The sequence below is a fragment of the Alligator mississippiensis genome, chromosome 1 (assembly GCF_030867095.1).
Source record: "Alligator mississippiensis isolate rAllMis1 chromosome 1, rAllMis1, whole genome shotgun sequence".
Taxonomy (NCBI): domain Eukaryota; kingdom Metazoa; phylum Chordata; order Crocodylia; family Alligatoridae; genus Alligator; species Alligator mississippiensis.
In genome coordinates, this window is record NC_081824.1 from 136,993,712 (window position 1) to 137,020,863 (window position 27,152).

Sequence of the window (27,152 nt, forward strand, 5' to 3'; positions counted from 1 at the left end):
GGGGGCTTGCTTCCCCACAAGCAAACTCATGTGCTCCTCAGGCAGCTGCCTGAAGGGATCAGCCTACTCTCCCCAAAGCACCTGCTTGAGTCCTGGGGCTGTGAGTTCACCTCTGACATGTTGGTGGCTAACCACAGCTCCTGCGGGCTCCAGGGGGACAGTCAGTACGGCTGGGCTTGAGCAACCCACTCTCTGCAGTGTACGCCCTTCTCTCCTCCTCCCCCACACTCTGAATGGGTAAAACTCCCTGCTTTTGAAGAAACCCTCCCTGCCAATCCAGAGGATGGGATTTTTGTGGGCTCTCCCTAACCATCCCTCTCTGATTTCAAATCCCTGGCTGGGGTTTTTCCATTCTTTCCTTTTATCAAGATGTCCCTGTCTGGGACAGCTTCATTTTGCCCTGAGTACTGGGTCCCCGTTGGGGCAAATTTTCTTTGCCCTAGTACAGCATCTCCAAAGAGACAAGCCTTGTCGTGGGACACCCTCTGGTCAGGTAAGTAACCCTTCAATGTCTGGTACAAACTCTCTCATCTTCTGATGTTGGAAGATTGTATCATACCTCCAGGTATATTTTGAGTCACTGGGTGCATCTACATGTGCATATTAGGGTGTAGCAATAAACTCTGGTGCATATCGTTCTGGAATTCATTGCTCCCAGGTGCCACATTTACAAGTCTGCCTGGGACTGCAGCATGTTAAGCTGGGTAAGAGCAGCCCCAGCTGGGAGGTTGACCTGCTCGCCCAGGGCTGCCCTGACCCAGCTCAATATGCTGCATAGTGACTGGCTGGGGCACGAGGGTGCTTCAATGCAGGGCAAGCCAGCAGGAACCCCTTTGCACTGAAGCTCTCTTGTGCCCCAGCCAGCTGGCTCAGCATCTCCACACGCATTGCTGTGCATGAAAAAACTCTGCAGCAGGATAGTACTTGTATTTACAAGTATTAACCTGCTGCAGAGTTTATTAGTTTTCTAGTAGGAACACATGTGTAGATGTCAGGATGTTTACTGCAGAGCTAATTAGGCAACTCCACAGTAAACCTTCCATGTATATGTGCCCACTGAGTACTACTTGCTGCCCAACAAGGTGTAATTCACAACTTACTTGAAAAGCAGAGCTCCTTGTGACCCTGGGGGAGAGGCATGTCTGAGAAAGGTTGGTGAGTGCCTGTTTACACTCCAGGTATTCTGTTGGGTTTGCAGAGAGGGGATGGGCAGCTCTTCTTCATGATATTATCAAGCCCAAATGATAAAAAAAAGAGCCAGGTACCAACCCCTCCCCCAAAATGTTAGAAAATAAATCTGAAGGGACCTTGGGAGGTCACTTAGTCTATCCTCAAGGCAGAACCAATGCAGCCACATACCCAAATCATGACACTTATTTTTTGAATGATACATTTTGGGGTTCTTTTATTTGCTCCCTAGTTTCTAAATCTTTAGTGGTAGCTTGATCATACATTCAAATGTCCCTCTGTAAGCATGAAGGATAAATTATTATGTTTTTAAAAAGGAAAACTGATTGTTTCACATATCCACTCATCTCCAGAAGCAGTGGATTCAAGTAAAACTTTAGCTTGCTATGAACCCATAAGATCTGGGAACAATGGCATGGTTTACTGGAGGAATTGGCTCTGGAAAGCTGCTGACTCAGTTCCCTCCGATCATCTACCTTATACGCACATTATCTAGTCCCCACCTGATACAGAATCATCCCTTTCAGACTTCTTCTTAGACCTATAAGTAATATTATTTTGTGCTGCTGTAACTTGGTTCTCTGGCAGAGAATTTGGCCCTGAGAATATAGTTAAAAGGTCTCTTAAAGGGGTAATGGTAATAACACATTAATAAATAGTAACCAGTCAGTCTCCTATTACGTGCATATGTCATGGTCTATGGATAGTAAGTGTTCATAAAAAGAGAAAGACAATGAAGAAAATACCCTTGTCATGCAGAAAAGTGCTTTATTGTAGTGAAATCATGCTGGAATAAAACTAGAAAAAGTTTTTCATTTCATAGTTCAAGATTACTCTTAACCAGAGATCAGATTTAAGTGCTATCAAAATAGAAGTTGATACATATGACAACAGACTACACTTCCAGTCATTTTTATATTTATAAAGTTAAAAGGACACTGCCAAGGTGGGTTTTTTTTTTATAATTAAACCCTACAGGAGGTTATAACAAGGCTTGAGTCAGAGAAGTTGATGTACAACATTTTAAATTTAATTATTCAGGAACTCTAAAATGGAGAAAATATTCCTTCTTTTCTTCCACCCTCTGCTTTGTCTATTTAGGTGGTCAAGGCTTCAGGGCAGGAATCCTTTTTTCCTTATGTAGGGACTTAGCAACATTCACATGGCCCTGACTGAAGTTACATAATGGTAAGTGATAAGGCAACTATGATAACCAACAAAGAGGGAGAATTATTGTTGAGGGAACAAATCAAGAAAATGCTTCCTGATGTGAGAGGACAACTTTCTAACAGCAAGGTCTGAGAGACCTGGAAACAGTTGCCCCAGGAAAGTGGGGGAAGCCCTATCACTTTGCGCCACTGAAACCCAAGAGGATTTCTGGACATAAGGAGCAGTACTGCATTTAGCAGAGGGTGGGAAAGGACTGAATGATAGAAGAACTCATTTCCATCTCTAACATCTCCAATCCTGATGAACTGTCAGCCTTTAAAGACATTAAAAAAAAAAAAAAAGAGTAACAATTAGCAAAGCATTGAGTTAGAAGGAAACAAATTTATGAAGTGACCACATGGAGCCTATATACCTAAATAAGAGAAAAGGAAGCTGGGATAAGTTTTGAGCCTCCCAGCCTTGAACATGTACCTTTAAGTATAGAACTACAACACTGTTTATCACACAACTCTTGCATAGATTTTCAGCCCAATATATTATGTACAACATATACAATTTTTTCTATATTATAATATACTATATTATAATATACTAAGAGAACATGCTAATGTTGGGCAGACGCTTGCTTCAGGAAAGCTTTACACAAAATAAGTATTCCTGCCAAGCTAGCTTATTCCTGGCCCTTTTAAAGTGTTATGGATGATGAGCAAGCTATCCATTTTTACAATGTTTACTAGTCTGTGGTGTTGCAAATGAACAGACTATCTAAACATAGGATTCCTTAGCATACTGGATCTGGTCAACATCAAAGATGGGCTGGCTGCACCGTCGAATCAGATATTCTTGTTTGTTCTTTTGATAGGATTCAGACATGGCTCTTAGACGATAAACTCGAGGGGTTACAGGTAAACTTGCCCGGGCATTGATCCCAACAGCAATGTCAATGGTTTCAGTTTGTGCCTGAAAATCCTTTACCATAGAAAGTCTGTCACTGAGTAGGTCCTTCTGATCTGTTGTATCCTCCTTATAGTTGAAACGTGGATGAGATGTTAAAGAATCTTTATCTGACATACCTGATCTCATGGTTTGAACCGTTAAGCTACTATATGGAGGAACTTTAGCTGCCAGGCAGTTTTTAGTTGCCTCTTCATAAGATGGGGGTTTGCCAGGATTCTTCTGGTCCACTTCTCTAAATACCTCATCAGCTGACCTGAAACGTGACCTCTGTTGATGCTGTGCAGGCAATGGTTTGTCATCATCAATACAGTTTTCTTGGACTCTTCTGCATGAAAACTGTTTTTCCTTCTTGGAGTCCTTCTTGAAGCTGTCTCTTTTGCGGGTTGCAAAAGAGAATGACATGGAATGTTTTTTGATCTCTCGGTTGGGTGTTCTGCTTTCCTCTGCAGTCTTTGTGGAAAAGGACTGGGGTCTATTTAAGATGTTTCTCTTGGGGCTGGCAGGAGAAGCTAATGGTGAGCTAGTAAAGACCGAACAGTCAGAATTGGATAAGGAGCTATCCAGCGAACCACTGGAAGATGTTTTGGGTAGAGAGTCTGATGGCAAGTTGGTTTTCACTTTTAGATTTAGTGGCTTTTTATTCCTATACTGGCCTCCAGGAAAAACATGTCCTGGCAGTTGCTTTTCAAGTTCTGGTTCCTGAAATACCAGCTGTTCCTCTTGGGTGGTGAAGTTGTCCTCGCTTTTAGTCAGCTTCTGGCTCCTTATCCTGCCTTCGGGCCAGTCTTCAAAGGGCATGTCTGGCTCTGAGAATCGTCTGTCCATTGAGCTGATGAGCTTTTTAAAAGGGACAATGGAAAAGGCAGAGGGGAGTAGGCCCCGAGGTCGATGGCACTGTAGCTCTCTGCTACTCAAGCTTCCTGTGCTGCCTTCGGCCTGCTGGAGCAGGTCAAGCTGGGAGGTGCTAGAATGACATTCAACCTCGGGATCTGGGCTGTCATAAGCAGAGTCATTTTGCTGAGTTGTAGATATTAGTTCTGTGGGAGAGAAAGAGAACCTGTTAGTTTTTGCATGGTGTGATAAGTCCTATTTGAAAATAAGCTCAACTTTGATGGATGGGCTGATTTTTATTAAGTCACAGGCCTAAGAACCCGATTCTCAGAGGATATAAACAGACTTCACTGGAAAAATTGCAGTGCACAACATCTGAGAATAAGCTCGTAGCTTCTGAAGAGTTCTTATCTGACAAATTTAGGGGGTTCAATTATTTAGGAGTTGGTGTGAGATAGCTCCCTTTGAAAGGGAACAGCATGGACTTCCATCCCTTCCCACTCAGCAGTAGGCAAGCCAGGGTCACAGCACCATTACCTCTTCCTGAGCTGCCAGCGATGAGAGGGACCTAAGATCCTTGCAGAACCTCATGCCTAATTTCTACCAAAGAATTTATATAGAGGAAGGTTCCTGACATCCCCTCCCTCTTTTACTACTGTACAGGGGCAGGTATAATCTGTCCCTGAATGTCGCTCAGCCCTAAGAAGTGATCTCAGCAGGAGCTACACCAAGAGTTGAGGGCAGAATGTGGACCACTAGGAGGGCATTTCATGATCATTATGGACTCAAAACTATGAGTTGCTGAGCCCTCCTGTGAATCGATGGCAGGTCCATTAACTTAATTGGGAGTTGAGGACACTCAGCAGGACCATGCCGCTCTATGAGAGCGTGGTAATGTTATTATTATATAAATTGCAGGAGCAGCAAGTGCTTAGCATTTGGAATGAATCCAGTCCTGTGGGCTACTGTTACCTAAGTGGCTCCCTTAGCATTTTGAACACATTCAGTTAAAACAACATTGTAATGTTGTGTCAGGAACTCAGCATATCTCTGTGCTGTCTCTGAAATCTTAATATGGTAAATACAATGAAGCTTCAAGAACTTGAAAGAGTGGGTCTAATAGACCAATATATGAAGTCAGACAGTCCATTATAGTACCTGTAGAGCTATCTGTGCATTCCAGCGAATCATCGGGTGATAGACTGAGGAGTGAAGATATTTCATTTCCAAATATTTCAAAGCAGTTATCAATGAGGAATTCCACCAATGCCTTCACCTGTGCAAATGAGACAATTTGTTTCTTTGTTAAGTGAGCATTTGAACCAATAGTTTCACAAATGTCATTAGTTGTTGTCTTGTTTTGCAATTTAAAATGCAACTCAACTCTTTTAATCCAAAGGGTCAAAAGGAAATATTTAATATCTAACACACTTTCACACTGCTGAGCACTGCTTGGTATATAAAACTGTAGCAGTTGTGGTTGTTATTACATTAAGTTAAGTCACTGCATTATAGAGAGTTCAATGCAGTAGGTAGCAAGGTATCTTTGAAAAGCACTGTGCTGAAAGATGAAAGGCTAGCAGAACTGAATTAGCCATGGGACCACTTTGGAACATGGGGCCTGAAACCACAGATATGTTGATCAGCCCAATATATACCTGAGAAGACTTTAGCTTCAACTGAAAGCTCAAATAGCACACATGGAACTTTGACTTGGTATGTATATCATATATCAACATCTATCTATCTATCTATCTATCTATCTATCTATCTATCTATCTACACACACACACACACACACACACACACACACACACACACCATATTGTATGCAGGAGTTAGAATGTCACCAGAATGAAATGTAGGCTAACCCATCGTTTGTACCATGTTGCTGATTCCCAAACATCAGTTCAGGGTGGATTCTCAGATATTTAGTGGTGTTGTTTCTTTTGGAATTCACAAGGAAATAATAATGATAACAGACTTCAAAGGGAATATTACAACACTGGTGAGTAGCCCAGGAATGAAACTCAACTAACCTTGTCATTCATCTCTTTCTGGACTTCCAGTGGTAGGGTACTGTTACGTTGTGGATTCAGCATGTTGGGACCAATGCAAATAGCAAGATTGCTGGCATCCATCTTGTTGACCTTAGAGTGTTGGCTGATGCGATGAAGTACCAGGACCAAATGCTTGAGTAAGAAGAGATTTGGCCTTGGTAGTTTGTCTGCCACCCTAAGTAAATGTGAAAAATGTAAAATTAATTCAGGTTACAATGTTTCTTTATTTGAGCAAGTTTTGATGAAGCTCATGCAGATAGAACTTCCTCCAAAAAGAGGAAGGATTTTTTTTTAATAAAACCGTTTTACAAATCTACCATTCAGAAATCCCCAAAAGCAGCTGACTGTCTGGCTAACCACAAGGTCCTGACCAGAAAGCAAAAATAACGATACTTTATGTTTTAAAATGAATCAGTGAGCATTGTTGATAAGCCACATACAATTGAGATATATTACTGGAGTTTTTTTCATAATACCAATGACATTTAGCATTTAAAATTCTACAGTCATGTTAGGTAGCTTTAAAGTTATTCCATATCAATCAGTTTATAGCTGCAGTTGATAGTTTGCTATTTTCTTCGTAAGAACTCTTGTTTTCCAAGGGCCAGACTCAAAGCCCACTGAAATCCCGACTCCAAGTCACTGTGCACTTTAATCTATAGCTTTAATTGCCAAAATATTGCAAGTCTGTTTCTTCATTATTCTAATAATCTCTCTAAAATATATAGAAGAAGAATTTCAAATATATCTAAGAAGAAATGTGGCTCAATGCCATCTTCACTCCAAATTAAACATGGTAGGAGATGTATCAACTTATATAAATGACAAAAGTGTAAACGAAACTATAAATTTCTAAGACGAATGCACTCTCCCTATCAGTGGGATTGGCTGCAAAACTTACTCTTTTACTCCTTCAATTTTATCCTCATGGCTCAGCTTCTCTAAGGCTGTCATCCACTCATCATAAAGTTCAGATGACAGCAGATTATGTGGAATATTTCGGAGGAAATCCTGCAAAGAAAAGATCTTTAGATAAGCGTTTGGAAAATATGATTCATATGAGCCTCCCTGTACTGACTCAGCATAAGACTAATCCGTTTTAGCTACATGATATGTGTATACCTGTTTACTGCTAGAAACATACATGTGTGGACCCAAAGGATGTCAACCCCAATTTGCTCATTCTTATTAGAAAATGACTGCCAGAGCTAAAATCAGCTGAGTTTACCTTAAGAACCACTGCTAATAGATGCACAGTTTTGCTTTCCAAGGCAACTTCTACGCCTGAATTCAGTTCTTCCTTTAACTCCTTGCGTGCTTTTTCATTGGCAGCTTTTCTGAATATTCCTTCAGTGAAACATCCTTTAAGGTATAGTATATTAAGAATATCCTACAAGAAACATGAATAGAGAAAAAAGAGGAACTGTTACTTTATTAAGGACAAGTCACAGAAAAGGTAAGCAGTTTTATTAAAGATAAAGCATGTTTTAACTGGGAGCTACACTGTTTGTAAAGCAGAGTGCTATGTAGTGCTTGCTTATAAGAGGGTATGCTTTAAAGGGCCTGGTCTTCCTCACACAAGCATTAGTTTTACACCATGGTGTGAACTTTGCACCTGAACTCTTTCTCTGTAGTGTGTCAAACCAAGCCTCTCTGTCCTCCTGAACTTCACAGCTAGAACTCATGAATTTTCTTCCTTTTGGAAGAAGTTTAATTTTTGTAGTCATTTAAACAGTTGCTTTACAAGTCCCTTTGCAGACTCCAGTTCTCATTGAAGATGAGGTACCAGGCTTTTTTAGAGTACAGGAAAAGTCCCAATGGCTATCATCATTATTATTTGTACTTTTTATCAATAGATCTCCAAGTACGTTACAGGGGAAAGTAGCATCATCCCCATTTTACAGGTGGGAAAGCTGAGGTACAATGACACAAAAATGTGATTTCCTCCGGGCCTTCTGCAAACTAGGAGCAGAGTCAGGAATAGAACCCAGCTCTCCCCAAAGTCAAATTGAAATGAAGTATTCAAGCAGGGCATTCCAGGGATTGTCCTGGGTCCAGTACTGTTCCAGGTCCCACGTCAATGCTCTAGTTCCAATATTAAAATTCCTTACTTTACAATCAGGAAGTACAAAATGGCTATGCCACCCAGCCACTTGCTCACCTGAATTGGTTTAGGGAGTGTGTCGTTCTCACCACAGATGATTGCCAGAGGCTGACCAAACAAAGAAATCTTTAGGTCAGATTCTGTTGATTCAGAGGATTCTGATATGCTGGAGCTCCATCTCAGCATGGAGGGCCATGATATAACCTTCTTTCTTTTCTTATTACCATCTGGTGCAAAAAAAAGCAAAACAAAAATAAGGAAAAAATGCCAACACAAGAAAGCTCTTACATGTATACACACGTCACTCACAAGATGACATATAGCAGGAAGAAATGATACATAATGTGCATTTGAAAGCTCGAACTAAACAGAGCAAAACTAAAGTAAAAGATAGCTAAGGCGTTACTAAGGAAACATAACCTCTAAACAAAACTCTAAACTAAAACTGTGACAAGTCCTCCAAAGGCACCACCTTTCCTGTTTTTATGTCACTGTTTCCTCTTATCTTAGAATATTTAGAGTGGGAACACAGAGCGCACAAACAATGTCAGAGACATTTTCAGCATTTAGGCTTGTATGATAATTACGTCTGTACCAGGTCCGCAGTCTGCAGAAGTCAGAATTTTCCTCCTATCCGCTATATTTGATCCCACACAATGTCCATTTTAGTGGAACAGCACATTTGGGAAATCCATCTTTTCAGCATCGGACAAATTATTGGCTACGAGAACATTCTTTCATATCCTTCACTTCAAGGAAGTCAATGGCCCACGCCTATCGCATTAGCGCTCCCCAAGTATCATGCTGTGAACCTTCATGCATTAACAGGAATAGACCTTTTCAGTTTGGGAATGGGTAGCTCAGATCATCTGCACATGCTATCTCTGGCTTGCTGTATTACAACTATGGAGATATGTCACAGGGTCTCAACTCTCTGTGGCAACCAGGTTCCACTTGTGTTCATGTCAGCTTCAAACCTTCTTTCTTATGCTTTAGAAAAACAAATGCTGTGACTCAGTGAGCTAGAACTCTTGCTATAAGACTTTGCTAGCCAGCCACTTGCCCTGGTGTATAAAAATACCACTCCCTGCCCTTATCTGCTTGAGGTTCAGAAATCTCTCAGGAATGGATTTGAACTTGGATCTTACATGTGGTGCCATGCTGCAAATTTTAAGATCATCATGAACTGTATGTTATTTTTTTCCCCAAATAATATAGCAACTGCATTATATTATTGGAGTGTTTTTTAAACAAGTTGCCATCTTCGCAGACTTGGTACCTTGCAACTCCAAAATGGGTACTTTGTTATGTGAACCAGTACTCAACAAAACTTGCACTTTGTGGCTCACCACAAGTCACTGATCGCAAACTGTTAAAATCAGTAATAATGTCACATGATGTGATACTCTCACGGATACCATCAATCAACAAGAAACTTGGTTTTTCTGCTTCCGATGCTACTGCAGCCTGAAGATGTCATGACCCATTGTACAAATTCAGGCCTGTTCCTGATAAACACACATACAGGTCTGTCCCACAAAAAATTCTACATACAAGTGTTTATATGTGGACAGTCATGTCGCTGGGGTCACCTAACCCCAGTTGTCTTCCTGCCTAAAGTGGGGGGGGCTGGACCCGATGATCTGCAAGGTCCCTTCTAGCCCCTAACAATCTATGAATCTATAAGCTTTGAGGGATGGAAGGAAATACATCTGCAGTTTCTACTGTGCCCAGGGCTTATCCATGGTTGCTTAAAACATCAGCAAAACCATTAGGGATATTTACAAAAGCAGCCTGAGGCTAGTCGCATGAGTAATGCCCAAACACATGAGTAAAGGCTCAAAATCTGGCTGCAAGGAACAATGAGTTGAGTGCCACCTATGGTCAAAAGAGCAATAACAGTAGCTTTAGGTAAGAGGAGGTGGCAAGATCCTGTATTTTAGTGATATATAATATATTTAAATTTGTTAAGTGAAGGAAGCAGCTAAAGATGTGCAGAACAATTAGCTCACAATATTTCTTTTGGAGGAGAGTTTCTTTTTAAAACTTACCAATCAGATGGCAAAGCCCATCTTCACTTTCATATGGTACCAAAAGCTGGCATTTCTTGATGTCAGCCTAAAATAAATGGTTATCAGTTACAAAACTGCCACTTACTGATAAAAACAATAATCAAACCACATCTGGAACTCAAAAGATGGTGATAAACTTTATGTACAAGAAAAAGACAGTAAAGCATTGAAATAATTATCTCTAGAATTACATTTAATCTCTCTATGACATTTGGAACAGACAGTCTAGGTTGCAGCAAGGAACATGGGAACTGAGGTGCAAATTGTCTGCAAAAGTGAGTAGTATCAAATGCTTCTGAGGATTCTGTAAGGCCCTTACACTATGCAGATACGGACTAATCAGCCCCCAAATTCATTCTCATTCTGATCTCTAGCAGTTAAATAATGGCTTATGCCCTGAACCACAAGTTTTATTATCCCTTCCAAGCTTGTGTTCCCATTAGTGATGATATATCTCACTCTTCTTGATATCCATAAAGAAGTCCAATCTCTTTCTGCATCTTGCTCTAAATTCACTTTAAATATGTTTACTTTTTTCAGAAGTGGTTCAAAATTAAGTACACATTAAACAAACAAGATGCAGACCCTCAGCTGGTATCAGTCAACAGGCCCCTCTGTCAGGTGGGCCTGCTCTGTGACAATCTGACTCCAGGTCTGTTGGGGAATTACACATCAATATACAATAGGAATTTTTTACTGACTGCTTACCTCTGATCTGCACTCAATCAAAGCCTCCATGGTACTGACATTTAGTGTTTTTGACTAAGGAAAAAATAAAACAGAAAACCAACTGTGAGAAATGCTATTTTTAAAAACCTCCATTTAAAAAAAATAATATATTGACTCAACAGGAGCAATAATGACACTTACTGCATTGCAACTGCTTAACACCTTCATTAGGAATTTAGCTGAAGGAACTTTACTGATTCTCGTTCCTTTGGCTTCTTGTGTTTGCCTATACAGAATGAATGGACAAAGAAATAAGTATTACAGACAGTAATATTTAGCTAGTCTTTTATCTCTCTACTACAAACCTATAACATTTAAAGCTTATCTTGAAAAAGAAAAGGGCTCCTTTCAAGTTAATTTCTTTATTCAGAGCTCATCATAAAACACTGTTAAATTGAGACTGTCTGTAATGCATTTAGTTCAACAGCTAGAGCTGTATCTTTCTTTCTCTCTTTCTCTCTTTTTAGAAAAAGAAAAAGCTTTTGGTTTTCAGAGCATTCAATGAACAGTTAACAAACGCTGACAGCTTAGATCACCACAACAAAACCAAACATAATCTCGGTGCTGATTTTCAAATTCAGTGCTACATAACTCAGTCCACTGTGCAGTTACATTCAGTAAAGCGAATCCTCCCCCAGCACATATTTCTTTAGATCATCTAAATATATTGTGGTACATTAACATTAGTGTTGACTATATATATTCAGTTCAGAGGCAGTGCAGGGCTTACCAGAGGATTGTATCCAGCCAGAGTTCTTTCACCTCAAGTGAACTGTTGAGACAAAAAGAAACAGCATGACGCTCTGCTGCTACTATTCCAGTGGAGAGAGACAGGGCGACTAACCCGTCCTACCCACATGCGCTGCATTATAAATGGAGAGTGGGGGCAGGTGGAAAGTCAGAGAAGAGACAGGAAGAAGCGTCATGGGCAGTAGCATATAGAGACTGTCTTATAGAGGCTTCAAAATTTAGGCTTCCTCTTTCCTTTTAGGGCTACTACTGCTGTTTTTTTTCCCTGTAAGAAAAAAAAACCCCTGAGAGATGTTTTGTACGGAAAAGATGAGGTGTGTAATAGGTAAACGTTCCGTGTTGTGTCATTATCATCAGGTGGGATGTGTGAAAAGCATGCTGCCATGTAGTGTGTACAGATGAACTTTTTAAAGGGCACTTGGGGTACTCTGTCATATGACCACCTTAGCAGCATACCCTACACTTTTGCAGCTAAAGGGATAGTGTGACATCAAATGTAACCTTATATTTAGGCTTTTTGAGCCAAACTGTGCATTCTTTTTTAAAAGCTACAAGCTATTTATAAGCAATCCCAAACTTTGAAATATTGGGATCGTGCTAGAGAAGCTAAAATTGACATCAGCTGGACACTGATTACACATGTATGTGAAATCTATTAGACAATCTGAGGAAAACTCAAAAGATAAGCACGCTGAGTCAAAAGCAAAAGGTAAATCAGATGTTTAAATGTTTTGCTGTTTTTATAAATAGGAACTCTGCATTTATTAATGGCATCAATAAGGAAATACGTTTATGTCAAACTTATTTAAACAAGCGATTTGAATTTAGCCAAAGAAAAGTCAAGAGATTGATGTGAAAGCTGCTTCTTTTTTACCTTAACAGAAGCACCTCTGTGTAATAAGTCGAGTTTAACACTGTGTTCTTCTGTGGCCTTGGGGAAGCCACTTAACTTGTGTGTCTCAGGCCATGGGCACATGAATAGTCACTGTGAGATAAAGAGGATCAGGATTTACAGCTCATCTGCTACTCCATGGTAACTGCCATGTGCATGCTGTTATGTCACAGTCAGTGAAAGCTAGCATGCAGAAGCTTACCTCCCCTGCTTTGTGTCCTCTCCTGTTGAAGCTGGGCCACTCTGCAGCCAAGAAAACCTAATTCATGGGGGCATAAAAAGGGGTTGGAGAGTGACTCCAGGCTGAGGAGAGCTGAGAGCCCGTGTCTCCCACTTCCTGGGTGACTGCTATAACCAGTAGGCTAGTAAAAAGAAAGTAAGCAGCTGGTGACAGCTGTGTTTTAAAAGACTACAGCTCCCCAGTCACCCCTTCATGGCACTGAAGTCTAGATGTGGATTAGGAGCTGTGAATCCCAGCCATGCATGGACACCTAACTTAGGGTTGCAGCCTAAGTGCCTGACATAAGTAGTGCAGTCTAAGTCTGGTTGAAGGGTGGGATACCAGGTGCCCTCCAGCCCTATTAGCTCCCTTACACAGCTGCCTACTTAGTCCTGGAGCAGGGTGCCCACTAGGGGTGTGCAAAGCGAGCCCTATTCAATTTGGATTCAGCCCGAATCAGGGACAGTGATTCGATTTGTTGATTTGGATCACTGTCCCTGATTCAATTAGGCCGAATCTGAATCTTAAGATTCGATGCTGATTCAGAGAATCAGCAATTCGGACACAGACACAGCTTTAAATGCTTTTTTCTACATACCTCAAGGTATCAGCGCGGCCTGTGAACGCTGTGATGCTGGGGCAGATGGAGTGTCCCACAGGAGTGTGGGAAGGGTCCCTCTATATGCTCAGCGATTGGCTATGGGGGGACCCTGGGTGCCTCCCCAGACCCAGGAGGCACCAGTTGCTGAGCTGGGAGGGTGCAGGGAGGCCCCCATGCACTCTCCCCAGTGGACCGGAAGAGCTTCTGGTCCACTTCTGGTCTGCTGCTGAGTACACTGGGGAGCCCCCTGTGCTCCTGTGGGATGCTCCATCTGCCCCAGCATTGCAGCATTCACGAGCCACCTGCTACCTAGAGGTATGTAGAAAAACCATTAAAAGCTGTCTCTCTCTCTGAATACTCGAATCTTTCTGAATCTCTTGGAATCAATTCAGAGGGTTCTGATTCGATTCAGAGAGATTAAAGGGTCCTCTGATTTGGTTTGGATTCAGAGATTTGGCCACTGAATCGGGCTGAATCTCTGCCAAATCGAATTAGGAACTGAAGCTTTGCACAGCCCTAGTGCCCACTTTTCAGGGGCTTGAACAGTCAGTGATTCCATGCCTAAGCCTCTTTTTGACTCTTTCTCTAAGATCCTAGTTCACTTAGGTCTAGTTCCTCAAAGGTAGTTGCATGCCCATTGAATTCAGTTTGCATTTGGAGTAGCTAATTTTTGTAAACAGAAACCCAAACTACAGATATAATTTCCTAAAACCTGCTAATACCCATATGAAAATCAATGGGAGTTAGATACCTACATATCTTTGAAGAACTGGCCTTAGTAACTCATTGGCAGAGCTGAATTAGAACTTAGGTTTGCCGGTGTCCAGTCTCTTGCTGTAATCACTAGATGACCCAGAAAGGGTCATTCTGAAAATACTCTGCCCACCAGATGCCTCCTGAAGTCGATGGGAATTTAGTGTACAGAATGTTTTGCCAAACTAGGTCTGTAGGCTAAGCACTGTGTGTGCAGACATATGTTCATTATAAGGCTTTGAATGTCCGAGCAGCAATATTTGTCACTGTGACTGGCAGATTGTTGGCACTTCATTGATGTGTTAACACAGATTGCTATATCTCTATGTAACAACATTGCTGACCAGAGAAATCCAGGGCAGCCTAAGGGCCAAAAGGGGAGCACATAAAAAGTGGAAACAAGGTGAGATCACTAAAGATGAATATACCTCCTCTGCTCGTGCTTGTAGGGAGGCAGTTAGGCGGGCCAAAGCTACCATGGAGCTGAGGATGGCAACCCAAGTAAAAGACAACAAGAAATTGTTTTTTAGATAAATTGGGAGTAAAAGGAAGGCCCAGGGAGGAATAGGACCACTGCTAAATGGGCAGAAACAATTGGTGACAGACAGGGGGGACAAGGCTGAACTCCTCAACGAGTTCTTTGCCTCAGTGTTCCTAAGTGAGGGGCACAACAAGTCTCTCACTGGGGTTGTAGAGAGGCAGCAGCAAGGCGCCAGACTTCCATGCGTAGATCCTGAGGTGGTGCAGAGTCATTTGGATGAACTGGATGCCTTTAAATCGGCAGGCCTGGATGGGCTCCATCCGAGGGTGCTGAAGGCACTGGCCGACATCATTGCAGAGCCACTGGCGGGAATATTCGAACGCTCATGGCACACGGGCCAAGTCCCGGAGGACTGGAAAAGGGCTAACGTGGTCCCCATTTTCAAAAAGGGGAGGAAGGAGGACCCGGGCAACTATAGGCCGATCAGTCTCGCCTCCATCCTTGGTAAAGTCTTTGAAAAAATTATCAAGGCTCACATTTGTGAGAGCCCGGCAGGGCAAATTATGCTGAGGGGAAACCAGCACAGGTTTGTGGCAGGCAGATCGTGCCTGACCAATCTAGTCTCTTTCTATGACCAGGTTACGAAACTCCTGGACACAGGAGGAGGGGTGGATGTCATATACTTAGACTTCAGGAAGGCCTTCGATACGGTATCCCACCCCATACTGGTGAACAAGCTAAGAGGCTGTGACGTGGATGACTACACAGTCCGGTGGGTGGCGAATTGGCTAGAGGGTCGCACCCAAAGAGTCGTGGTGGATGGGTCGGTCTCGACCTGGAAGGGTGTGGGCAGTGGGGTCCCGCAGGGCTCAGTCCTTGGACCGATACTCTTTAATGTCTTCATCAGTGACTTGGACGAGGGAGTCAAATGTACTCTGTCCAAGTTTGCAGATGACACAAAGCTATGGGGAGAAGTGGACACGCCGGAGGGCAGGGAACAGCTGCAGGCAGACCTGGATAGGTTGGACAAGTGGGCAGAAAACAACAGGATGCAATTCAACAAGGAGAAATGCAAAGTGCTGCACCTAGGGAGGAAAAATGTCCAGCATACCTACAGCCTAGGAAATGACCTGCTGGGTGGCACAGAGGTGGACAGGGATCTTGGAGTCCTAGTGGACTCCAAGATGAACATGAGCCGGCAGTGTGACGAAGCCATCAGAAAAGCCAATGGCACTTTATCGTGCATCAGCAGATGCATGACGAATAGGTCCAAGGAGGTGATCCTTCCCCTCTATCGGGCGCTGGTCAGACCGCAGTTGGAGTACTGCGTGCAATTCTGGGCACCACACTTCAAGAAGGATGCGGATAACCTGGAGAGGGTCCAGAGAAGGGCCACTCGTATGGTCAAGGGCCTGCAGACCAAGCCCTACGAGGAGAGACTAGAGAAACTGGATCTTTTCAGCCTCCGCAAGAGAAGGTTGAGAGGCGACCTTGTGGCTGCCTATAAGTTCATCACGGGGACACAGAAGGGAATTGGTGAGGTTTTATTCACCAAGGCACCCCCGGGGGTTACAAGAAATAATGGCCACAAGCTAGCAGAGAGCAGATTTAGATTGGACATTAGGAAGAACTTCTTCACAGTTTGAGTGGCCAAGGTCTGGAACGGGCTCCCAAGGGAGGTGGTGCTCTCCCCTACCCTGGGGGTCTTCAAGAGGAGGTTAGATGAGTATCTAGCTGGGGTCATCTAGACTCAGCACTCTTTCCTGCTTATGCAGGGGGTCGGACTCGATGATCTATTGAGGTCCCTTCCTACCCTAACATCTATGAATCTATGAAACATCCCCAGATGATCAGTCCCTAGGAAACTATGGCCATAGTTTGGGGTGGGAATGTGTAAAATACTAGACAATGTGAGTACATACTTAACGTTCCTAATTACCTCCTTCAGTTTCCAGAGATGTCCATATGGTGTATTTCATGAGCACTCAATTCAGGCAGAAATGATTTAAAAGCAGCTTCTTTCACTGTAAGCAGACAACCTCCTTCTGAAGAGCAGGTGTCTTAAAAAAAGATATGTTTCTGTGAAGCTGTGATATGGTCACGTACAATTAACAGGATCACGGTCATGAAAAGGCAGCATTAAATTATGCAGTCTTGACTTTTATCCAGCCCTGCAGAACCCCTGCACATGTCCATGAGATCCAGGACAGCTGCTACAAGGATGACCTTTCATTCAGCACCAGGTGGACAAAGGAAGAAGGGGCCTCACAATGTGAACTGCCCTTGAATATAGTGGCAGTAGTAGTTTCACAGCTGGCTCACCGAGCCTGTAAAAAGTGATGCAGTAGCAGTTGCCAAAGCTGCTCTTGCACACTGAAGGTAATAGGTGCAGGCTAAAAAAAATTTCCTCCATGACTCCAACACAGATATAAATTTAAATCTTGGAGAGCTTAGACATAGTTTACATACAGTACTGAGAATAGTATCTCTGTATCACTTAGGGTAGGATTTTGATTTACCATCATCGACTGGTACAACTCTTAGAATTAATCCAATTATATGAAACTACTATGGCTGGGTGCATGACTGGTTGGATAACACTATACAAAACATTAGTCATCAATCACTGAAAAGCCATGCTGGAAGGAAGTATCAAATAGGTCTTTCCAGCAGTTTGTCCTGGGTCCAGAACTGTTCAATATCCTCCTTAATGACTTGGAGGATGGAATTGAGTGTAAATCTGCAGGTGGCAATTTACTGGATGGGGTAGTAAACACTTTAAAGAATAAGATTAGGACTCAGAATGAGCTTGGGAAGCTGAAAAAATAGTCTGAAGTAAATAGGATGAAACCAAATAAGGACAAATGCCAAGTCCAGCATTTAGAACAAAACAATCAAATGCACAGATACAAACTAGGGAGTGGCTGATTAGGCTGCAGTACTGCAGAAAATGAGCCGGGGGTTATAGCTGATCACAAGGTGAATATGAGTTAACAGTGTGCTATTTATTGCTAGGGGACAAAAAGAAAGACTAGTAGCATTCTGAGCTGTATTAATGGATGTGCTGCATAGAAGTCATGAGAAGTGATTCTTCCATTCTGTTCAGCACTGGGTGGGGCATCACCCAGAGTACAGTGTCCAGTTTTGGGTGCTACACTTCAAGAAAAATGTGCGCACACTGAAAAGAGTCCAGAGGAGAGCAAGGAAAAGGATTAGAGGTCTACAAAACATAACGTACAAGGAAAGGTTGGCAGAACTGGAATTATTTAGTCTACAGAAGAGAAGACTGAAGGGGGGATTTGATGAGTCTTCAAATACAAAATACATTGTTACAAAGAGGATGATGATGCTTTGTTCTCCACAACCACAGAAGACAGGGAAATAAGTCATGGACTTAAATTGCAAGAAAGTAGATTTAGGATAAATATTAAGGACTTTCTAATCCTGGATGTGGTTATGTACTGGAACAAGTTATCTAGAAAGGTTGTAGAATTGCTGTCACTGGAAGCTTTTAAGTACAGGATGGACAAACATTTGTAAAGAACAGTTTTAATGGGAATGATTCTGCCTTGAACAGGGAGGAGGACTAGATGAGCTCCTGAGGTCCCTTCCAGCCTTATATTTTTATGAGGCTATGTAAGTGATATAAAGGTGCCTGATGACTTGTCTACACATGGAATTATCTCTGTGGAATGGTTCCCGGTTAGCTATCCCTGATTAACTGTAAGTGTGAATACTCTTATTCCAGAATAAGTGTGCCCACACGTGGAGTTATTCAGGAATAGGTACAGGCTTTACATTTGCACCCTTCCTTAACCCAAATTTACACACACACAACACTTTAATGCTGGTGTAGCTTAACTGGCTTCCCAGATGTAAGTGATTATGCACTTTTATACTGACATAATAAGAAAAGCTTGTGCCACTGCTTTTAGTGTACTGCTATATTCTGTGTGTGTGTGAACAAAGTCTGAGTGCTGGGACACAAGTGTGTGACAGTGGCTCTAAATTATGGTACATGATGAAATAATGAAGCAGGAAGCTTGCCCATCCATGGTTAATCCTGCAGTGTATTCTCAAGTGTTTTGTCAAAGCAGGCTCAAGTGATAAGGCTTCCAAATGTTTTCAGCCAATCAAACAGAACAACTTTTTAACAGATATTTTTTTCATGGTCACTTAGATAGGCATGGCCACTTTTCTGCAGCTCTCAAATTACTGATATTGCTGTACGTGAAGGACCTGAGACAGTGACAATGAAAAGGAGCATCATCTGGGAAAAGAAAGTATGTGGAGACTAGTGGTAAACAAAAGAGCGATGAATCAAATAATCAGCTGCTAAGGTTTCTTTCAGGGAAGTGTCTGTTTTTCTTCCCTTAGCAAACCACAAATGGGAAAATCCCAACCATGGCTAGCTCTTGTTTATTTCAATAGGTCTTTCACAAATGTTCAGCCTGATGTTTTTATAGATTAGGCTGTGGGTGAACCTGCTTTTGTTCTGATGTCTTACTAATGAGAAAACTACATAAGTTTATCTGTGACAATCCATATAACAGGATGCTACGAAGGCACTTAGGTCTTTCAAGCCCAAATATAATCCATCAGAAAGAGCCAAGTTCTACATCATTGCCTCTTAATGTTGAAATGTAGTTGTAGTCCAGTTTTGTCTCACTGGCACAATTATTCTCTTCCAGGGGAAAAAAGAACCATTTACCAAAATAAAGGGGACTGTTAAAACCAAAGATGGGGTTTGCTTTATTTTATTTTATTGGAAACTATGGTGCTGCACTGCCAGACTTGACAGGAGATTCACAGAGCACAATTTTGTTGTAGCTGAACTGGACGAATCACACTTTGTTTTTTTTTTTTAAATTTATCTCTAATCTCATTCTGTTCTCCAGTATATGTCAGACATAAATCTAAGGTATGAAGTTGGGGGTAGTCACAGATGGATCAATCTCTGTTCTACCTGAAATGGTTTAGAACCTCAGAGCTGTTAACTGAAACAGCCCCTGCTGCTAATGAACACCAGCGGTTTGAATGAAGTAGGCTATAGATCCAGGCCAACCCTATTTTTGCAAAACACCCCTCTCCACTCAATTTTCTTCACCCATATGCTGCAGATTTTAACCCTAATCACATATTAGGATCAAACTGAAGGGTGAGCTCACTACAGTTCTCTACATTGTTTTGCAGTTGCACAGGAAGAGGTTATAGCTAAAACATAAACTTGCAAATATTTCTCTGGGGAAAAAGTGTTTTAGGTGCCATTCCAATGACATCTTGCTGGTATGCAGTATTATTTGCATTCGCTTTATTCCTCCAACAACTTAAGATAAATTGGCAGCTCCAGTTTTTTTCACTGGGATTTCAATCAGCAGCTGTATAATAGTTCCAGACTGCCCTGCGTGGGGTATGGAAGTCCTGCCCATGTAGTTTTCATTCAAAACAGTGTTCTTTTTGCTGTTCAGTTGTTTTCAGTGGCTGGCTTTTGTGTCCCAGATATACTTCAGAACCACAGCTGCAGCCAGCAAAAAGGATTCTGGGAATTTTAGAAGACTGCTCCTTGTAACTGAGATACAAGGGCCCTTTAATTTAAGAAGAAATAACATAGGTGGATGACCAGATAAGCTGAAAGGGGAAAAGAAGCACAGAATAGTGTCAGAGAAGCCTACTTGCTTCATTATATAGGATACCAATGTACCTTGGACCCTAAATGTTTGGTAGCAAAATTCCATCTGGAATAGGATCCAGTCCATAGCTGAAGGGCTATGTTGCTAGTTCTAATTCTAAATGCAATGCAATGAGAAACTACCTAGCTGTTTTTTGTTATAGCCACAAGTTTGAGTTCTTATTCAGCTTCAGTTCCTTACCCATTTTGGTAGCAGAAGCCTGGGCACTGCTTTTTGCCAAGCTCAGTTGTTCTGCAGGATAGGCAGTACTGTTTATGCATATTGAAACCAGAGAAGTGTGAATCTTGGTTTTGCTTTTCAAGGATTCATGCAAATATTTCCTTTAGATTCTGGTGTATGTGGGTTGGTGCCTTTCCAAACTCTACATCTTGAGTTTTGCTTTGAATTCAGCATCAGACGGATTCAAAATCTCAAAATAAAAATCAGTGGAATTCAGACATAACCCAGTGTCCATGTCAAATTGCACCTTGCTTCTGATTCCCACATACACATTGTCTCACCTTCACTCAAATGGTTTGAAAATTTTCATGGGCCTTTGGACATGTCTGATATGAGTTTGTAAGAACATTTCATTGTGAAATCTGTGGTTCATGATAATAAAAACAAGAAAAGAAACCCTCGGCTCAGGAAGTTGGTGATTGGGCAAAATTTTGGTTCTTAACCTGAGGTAAGCCACCCCTTCCTAAACTATTGCTTGAAGTATATTGAAGTAAGGAATAACCATGGCAGATAACCTCCAGTATGAAGAGCAGATGACTATATCCTCAAAATCATTATTACAATTAATTTCATACTAGTTATCACAATAGATCGGCTAACAGCTGTCTACTGAGTTATTTTATTAGCCTAGGAGTGATTATTCTTTAGCTCAGTTTTGAGGTTTAGTAGAGTACGGTGTGGCTTCTCTTTCCTGGGTTACAAGCAAGACTGTCATGAAAAACTCTCACCACCATGATCACTGAACGTGCACTCTCTCCCTCAGTCCTGCCTTTCAAACAAATGGAAGGATGAGGCAAGTTTATTTTAGACATAACTCCACTGACTTCATTCAAACTTCCTCCAGGTAAATTTGGCCCAGCACTTTTAGTTATTTATTTGCTGTGGCCTGTTGTGCTCCATGTACTTGTGCATGCCTGTGCCCCCATACAGGCACAAACACATGCATGCACATATATACACACCTGCAGGTGCACGTGCACATGCATGCATATACACACACATGCACGCATGTGCAGCAAAACAAAATGTTCTAAGAAAATCAAGATGGCAAGTGAGAAAAGATGGTGGCCAAATTAGATTGCCATCACTATTTTGTTGCTATTAGTAACTGTGGCTGTTTGAGTGTCTGATGTAAACTCTCCATCTTTGCATTGCTGTCACCATTTTAAAATAGGATTGCCCTTTGGGACCTTTGAAAAGGTAAATGCTCTGTATGGAACAGAATACTTCCACCTGCTCCTGGGTATTTGCAGTCTTCTGGCAAATAAGAATGTTATTTTTCTTTTGAAAGGGGTTTGCAGGGAATGGGAGAGAGCATGGCTGGAGTGCACTGCCCTGTAGTGATCATCAACCAGAATTACCACACTTCGGGAAAAGATTTGAACTGGCAGAGATTACGGAATCCCAGAGGCTGTTCCATGTTTTGCTGGGAAGATTGGTTCCCTTTCTCCCGCTACCTGGAACTCGAGCAAAGGTGAAGCTATGGCTTTGTATCTTTCCTCTAATGAAATAAAAGTCAACATGTGTGCATCTCTGCTGGTCCACTTTTTAGGAAGAGAAGCTGCCTTGTGACATGGGGAGGGCCAGAGCAGATGATCTCATGGACCCATTGGACAAAGTATTGCCTACAAACTCTGGAGACTGGACTTGATGGCCCAGGAGGCTTTTTCTAGACCTATGTTGCATATGTTGTGTTTGGTACCAGATGTGATATAACTGAAAATAGACAATGATAATATATGGTATAAAAATAATTGCTATTGGCAATGCTTTGAGGCCATTTTCTGGTTCATTAACTCTTGACTGAGGTTACTAATCAGATCACAATGTTTGCTTTTTCAGAACCTCTCTCCTCTCCAACTTTCTTTTAAAGATTTGTTTTGGCTTTACCTTTTCTCTCATTTGTAAGATGATTAAGATGTTACTTTGGGAATGTTTCTCTCTGAAAACAATTGCAGTGTGTGGTCTTTCAGTCACAAACCACGCCTTATTTGGTACTGACTTCAAGACTCCCCATAATTATCTCAGAAAGAGTCTTTTCCAATGCACTGAGATTTCTGTGAGATATCTCATGGAGTCATGCTACTTTTAAACAAGGCAAGAAAGAGCTCTGCTACAAAGATGTTTGTTCAAAACTCCACTGAGTAACCTGCATGGTCTAAAAAACATGTAATAACATTTATGCAAAGCAAATGTGAGACTCAGTTGCAACATTGCACCCTAATGTAATTTGTGCAACAGTGTGGTCTGCTTGTAACTTGTGCAATTTCACTGAAGAAGAGTGTTCACATTATATGCATTATTCTGTAATACACTATGTCAAGGCTGAATTACTCTTACATTTATAAGGTATGCATTCTCCAGTTAAACAGGTAACAATGTGTCTCATGCACCTAGATTTATTATTGCATCTTTCACTAATTCCAAGTATGCATCTGCTGACCATAATGGCCTGGAATTACTGTCAAAGTCAAACCACCTAACAGGCTGGCACAGTTAAGGCACCCAAGGCATGTGGTGATAAGCATCACATCCAACTGCCTCTGGCTCCCCAAGCTAAATTAGCAGCTATCTATTTATAGCTTTGTGAACTGGAGGTGTCTTGCAGCCTGAGGGCCTCAGACTCATGCCTCTTAAGCCACAGGAAGCTTTCTTACCGCATCAACTAATGCTTTTGCTAAATTATTCACTTAGACATGGCACATCTTTGTGACTGACTATTGCCGGTGTTGTTTTAATTTAGCTGGTGAATGATAAATTGCACTTGACCTTGGCTTTGAGAGACATCTATTACATTCTGAAAGCTCTCCCTTTCACCAGTTTTACTTCTTGCCATGCAGCCCCTCTGCTTATGGCCAGAAGCACGTGTTACCATCATGGGAGGATCTAGAATTTTGACAAGAGGGGTGCACAGGGTGAGGTGCATCATCATGTATAAAACAACACATATTTTTCTCTAGTTAAAAATAACTAGAAGCTTTATTAATATTCTGGGGGCCTACGGCTGTATGATTCAGTTTAAGACTGAAGTAAAACAAATATAACTTAATTGGAATGAGTTAAAAATAATCTGCAGGGCTGTGAAAGAGGAGCTTCATTACCATGAGCACCTAACAGACAGCAGAATTACAAAAGAAAGGGTAGCTTGATTGGTGGACTATCAAGACCATTAAAAGGAAGAGAGGATTGTTAACACCTATGGAATAAAAAGTTTAGAAGGGTTTAGGTAGATGATAATGAGTCATGAAGTAAAATAACTCCCTCACTGCTGCCACTGCCAGGCAGTTGGTTTTAAACTTTGGGTGGAGCAGGAATCAAAGGGGTGCAGGTGCCTCAGTGCACCCTCCCTCAATTGTGACAAGTAAACTTGTCACAATTGTTAGATTGACATGAATACATAAAGCAGATAACATTTCAGTGATAAATTCGGTAGGATTTTTCCTTCAGGTCTATTAGAGATGAAACAAGCAGGTTTCTCTAGAAATCAAATAGAATTACTCTAAAAAACCCACCATGTTCAGTAGAGAATAAACTCCTTTTTATAGAATTTTAAACAGTCCTGTAGAATCTCACAGACAATAATAAACTTGATGGAAAATGCTATAGTCAGTTCAATATACTGTAGTAAGTTATTGTTCCTTTAGACAGTTCCATAAAAGTAGCAAACCTAGTGTGGATGTCTTTTAATATATTACAGTCACTTCAGTACAGACATACCCTTCAAATCATACCAGAACAGCTAAATAAAAGCAGTCCAGTTTTCAGAAGTGTTGAGTAGCTGCGGTAAAATAAATGGGAGTTGTAGCTGCTTAGTATCTTCTCAAACAAAGCCACTTTATAGGATAATGTTAGTGCCTAACTTTGGACACCTCTGTTTGCACATGTTTTGCTTATAACTTTTGCTATTGTTGTGCCCAATCCTGAAATCCTTTGCCCTTAACCAAACAATATCACCTGGCTAGCATTTTGTGATCTGACTGTTCTTCTTGACTGGAATTTGGAGTGTGCAGGAGTTTAGTTATAATTTCAGTAGCCTGTAAGATTAATGAAAGCCCATGCAACGTAAGGTGTTGGTAGTTTAGTTTGCACTTCATCTCCAATATGCTAAATCATGTTGGGGTAGTTGAACCCCCCCCCATCAATGTGAACCTGATTGCTTAAGTTCCTATTCAGAAATAATCCTCCAAAAAGGAAATTAGTCACTCACTAGTTTTCATCTCTTCCTTCTCATTTTTAATCTTTAATATTGTTTAGCAGACTTCAGTTTTAGTTCCTTAAAATTGAACATATTTAGTTCTCTTTTCCTTTAATTTATGTGTTTACTATAAGATACCATTAACTGTATGAAGGCTCAAAGTTCATATTTTCCCGCCAAAAATCCTCAGAGTAGGTTCCTCTTCTTTTTTGTTGTCCTTGTAGATATGTCAGAAGAGAGAAGTAACAGTGTTGGCCTGATTCTTCCCTACCTTGACCTTTTGCAGTCGTTCCTATTTGGCAAAAAAATATGATCATTATGTTTTAGGTAGTGTTTTATGCCCAGGAAAAATGGCGACAATAGGTGCAGGAAGAATCATGATCTTAGTGTTAGATTATGCTCTCATAACAGGGCCTACATGAAAAAGTTCTACTGCTTTGAAATATTCCACCATTTTCAATGATATTTGCTGTCTATGTGGAATTTCTATTAGAAAAGGTAGAATTTTTCAAAATGATGCCTGCCTCTGACAGTGCCACTGGCTGTAACCAATGAGTCTCTGTATCACATTGTATGGGAAATAGTGGAAACTGAATTCATCCATTCTCTTGATTTTCATACTTTGCCATTTCTCCGCCACTTAACCAATTTCAGGAGGTGGGTGCTCTTACATGGCTTTTGCAACTGGGATTAGAGGAGAAGTATGGAAATGGATTTCAAAGACTGGAACGACTGGTTGGGTTAGGCATCTGTGGATAATAGGGTTTCGCCACACTGGGGGACTGTTGGAGAGTTCCCTGGAATGTGAGATCAAGGCCCAAATCCTCAAAAGTACTGAGGTACTACCTTCCATCTAGTTGATGTAGTTAGGTTTCTCAATAGTGGGCCCAAGCCACTTGTGGAAGAAGTGCAGGCAAGTTCTTACAGTGACAAGCTGCCTTTCCTATGTTGACATTGCCCTGTCTATCACCACTATGTGCAGTTCAAAACCTCTGAGTCATGACTCAGGGCCACAAGTACCGTGGGAAAGTGAGATACTCTGCTCGATCAGTTCTCTTTGTTATTGGTCACTTTCATTTTTAGGATGGATGACCGGAGGTATAGGGAGTCTGCATGAGAATTTCTTGAGCCTTTTCTCAGAAATGAGTGAAATGCCACTTAGACCTCTGCTGATCAGTATAGGTGTTAAAAAGATCTGGAGGTAGAATAGGACAACCAAGTGCAGGGCAGGTACAGACTTCTGGGTTAGGGACAGACGTTACACATAAACTGGTTTAAGTGATCAGAAAGTGGTTTAAACCTGCAACAGAACAGAAGTTCGGTGCACCTAAACCAGTCTGAAAATGGCTGAAACTGGTTTGAGATAAACCTGGTTGAATGTAGTATCAGATTTAACTGATTTGGGTCAGACTGGTTTATGCAATGTCTGTCCCAAACCCCTTCCTGGCTTAGGTTAAACCAGTGTCCCCCAGCATCCCAGATGCTTTGTGGAACTATCTGCTGAAACAGAGCAGGGTTGGCCCTGCCCCTCTCCTTCCTAGCCAGAGCACTATCACTGCTCCAGGTGGTTGAGGGACTGCAGCAGCTGCCAGGCTTCCCTATCGCCCTCCCTCCCCACTGGCTGCTCGAGCAGGGATTCCCCACTCCTGCCCCTCTCCCATTGCAGGGACCCCAGGGCAGGGACCCAGCATCAGGTCATGTTTCCCCCACCCTCATGCTAGCTAATGCTGAGAGGTGTCTGTGTCTGTGTGGATCTCCAGTTCTGCTGGAATAAAGGCAGACAGCTAGTAGCTTGCAAATGCAAATGCACCCTGCAGATAAGAAGAGCTTGAAACTAATGAGAGAGATGTTTTCTTTTGTAGGGCTTGAGGGGCTGAAACTTTGTTCTGACAAACAACCTGCTGGGTGCAATTTGTCAGTTTTCAAGAGGGAACAGAGAAAGGTTTTAGAAATGATCTGGTTTGCAGACAGTACGAAGAAGCTGGGAGAAAGAGACTGAAAAGCACAGTATCAACAGATGCAGGGTCTAGCAACATTCCTGCTCTTTTTGCAGCCAGCAGGGAAAAGCCTGGTACTGCAGGCCAGGGTGAGGGCTAAAATCCCTCCCTAATCAGAGCATTCTGCTGGGGTCTGGCCATATCCCCCGCAAGCTCAGCACTTAGGAAGGGAAGGAAGGGCTGCTCTAGCACCCTCCGACTTCTGGCCTGAGCCATTGCAGGCATGTGCTTGCATTTCTGGAA

General features: G+C 41.9%; 1 protein-coding gene and 1 long non-coding RNA gene across 5 annotated transcripts in view; one reads left to right on the forward strand and one right to left on the reverse strand.

The window, feature by feature from the left end:
- Positions 1–1,042: 1,042 nt before the first annotated feature.
- Positions 1,043–25,484, forward strand: LOC132243967 (uncharacterized). The gene is made up of 3 exons (XR_009455533.1): positions 1,043–1,151; positions 7,539–7,662; positions 22,009–25,484. It is a non-coding gene; the product is annotated as an uncharacterized LOC132243967 (long non-coding RNA).
- TAGAP (T cell activation RhoGTPase activating protein) overlaps positions 1,932–27,152 on the reverse strand; it is a 105,996-nt gene continuing 80,775 nt past the window's right edge. For 3 of the 4 annotated variants that reach the window (XM_059714554.1, XM_059714550.1, XM_019479862.2), the window contains 10 exons: positions 11,842–11,883; positions 11,253–11,337; positions 11,091–11,144; positions 10,362–10,428; positions 8,368–8,537; positions 7,435–7,596; positions 7,108–7,217; positions 6,186–6,381; positions 5,305–5,422; positions 1,932–4,352 (listed from right to left, as the gene is read on the reverse strand). In XM_059714554.1, coding sequence (XP_059570537.1) covers positions 3,124–4,352; positions 5,305–5,422; positions 6,186–6,381; positions 7,108–7,217; positions 7,435–7,596; positions 8,368–8,537; positions 10,362–10,428; positions 11,091–11,144; positions 11,253–11,337; positions 11,842–11,883 — 2,233 coding nt within the window. In that variant the 3' untranslated portion in view covers positions 1,932–3,123. Of the gene's footprint in view, positions 4,353–5,304; positions 5,423–6,185; positions 6,382–7,107; positions 7,218–7,434; positions 7,597–8,367; positions 8,538–10,361; positions 10,429–11,090; positions 11,145–11,252; positions 11,338–11,841; positions 11,884–12,735; positions 12,839–27,152 lie in introns of those variants that run through there. The other variant, XM_006260526.4, reaches the window with a different exon arrangement.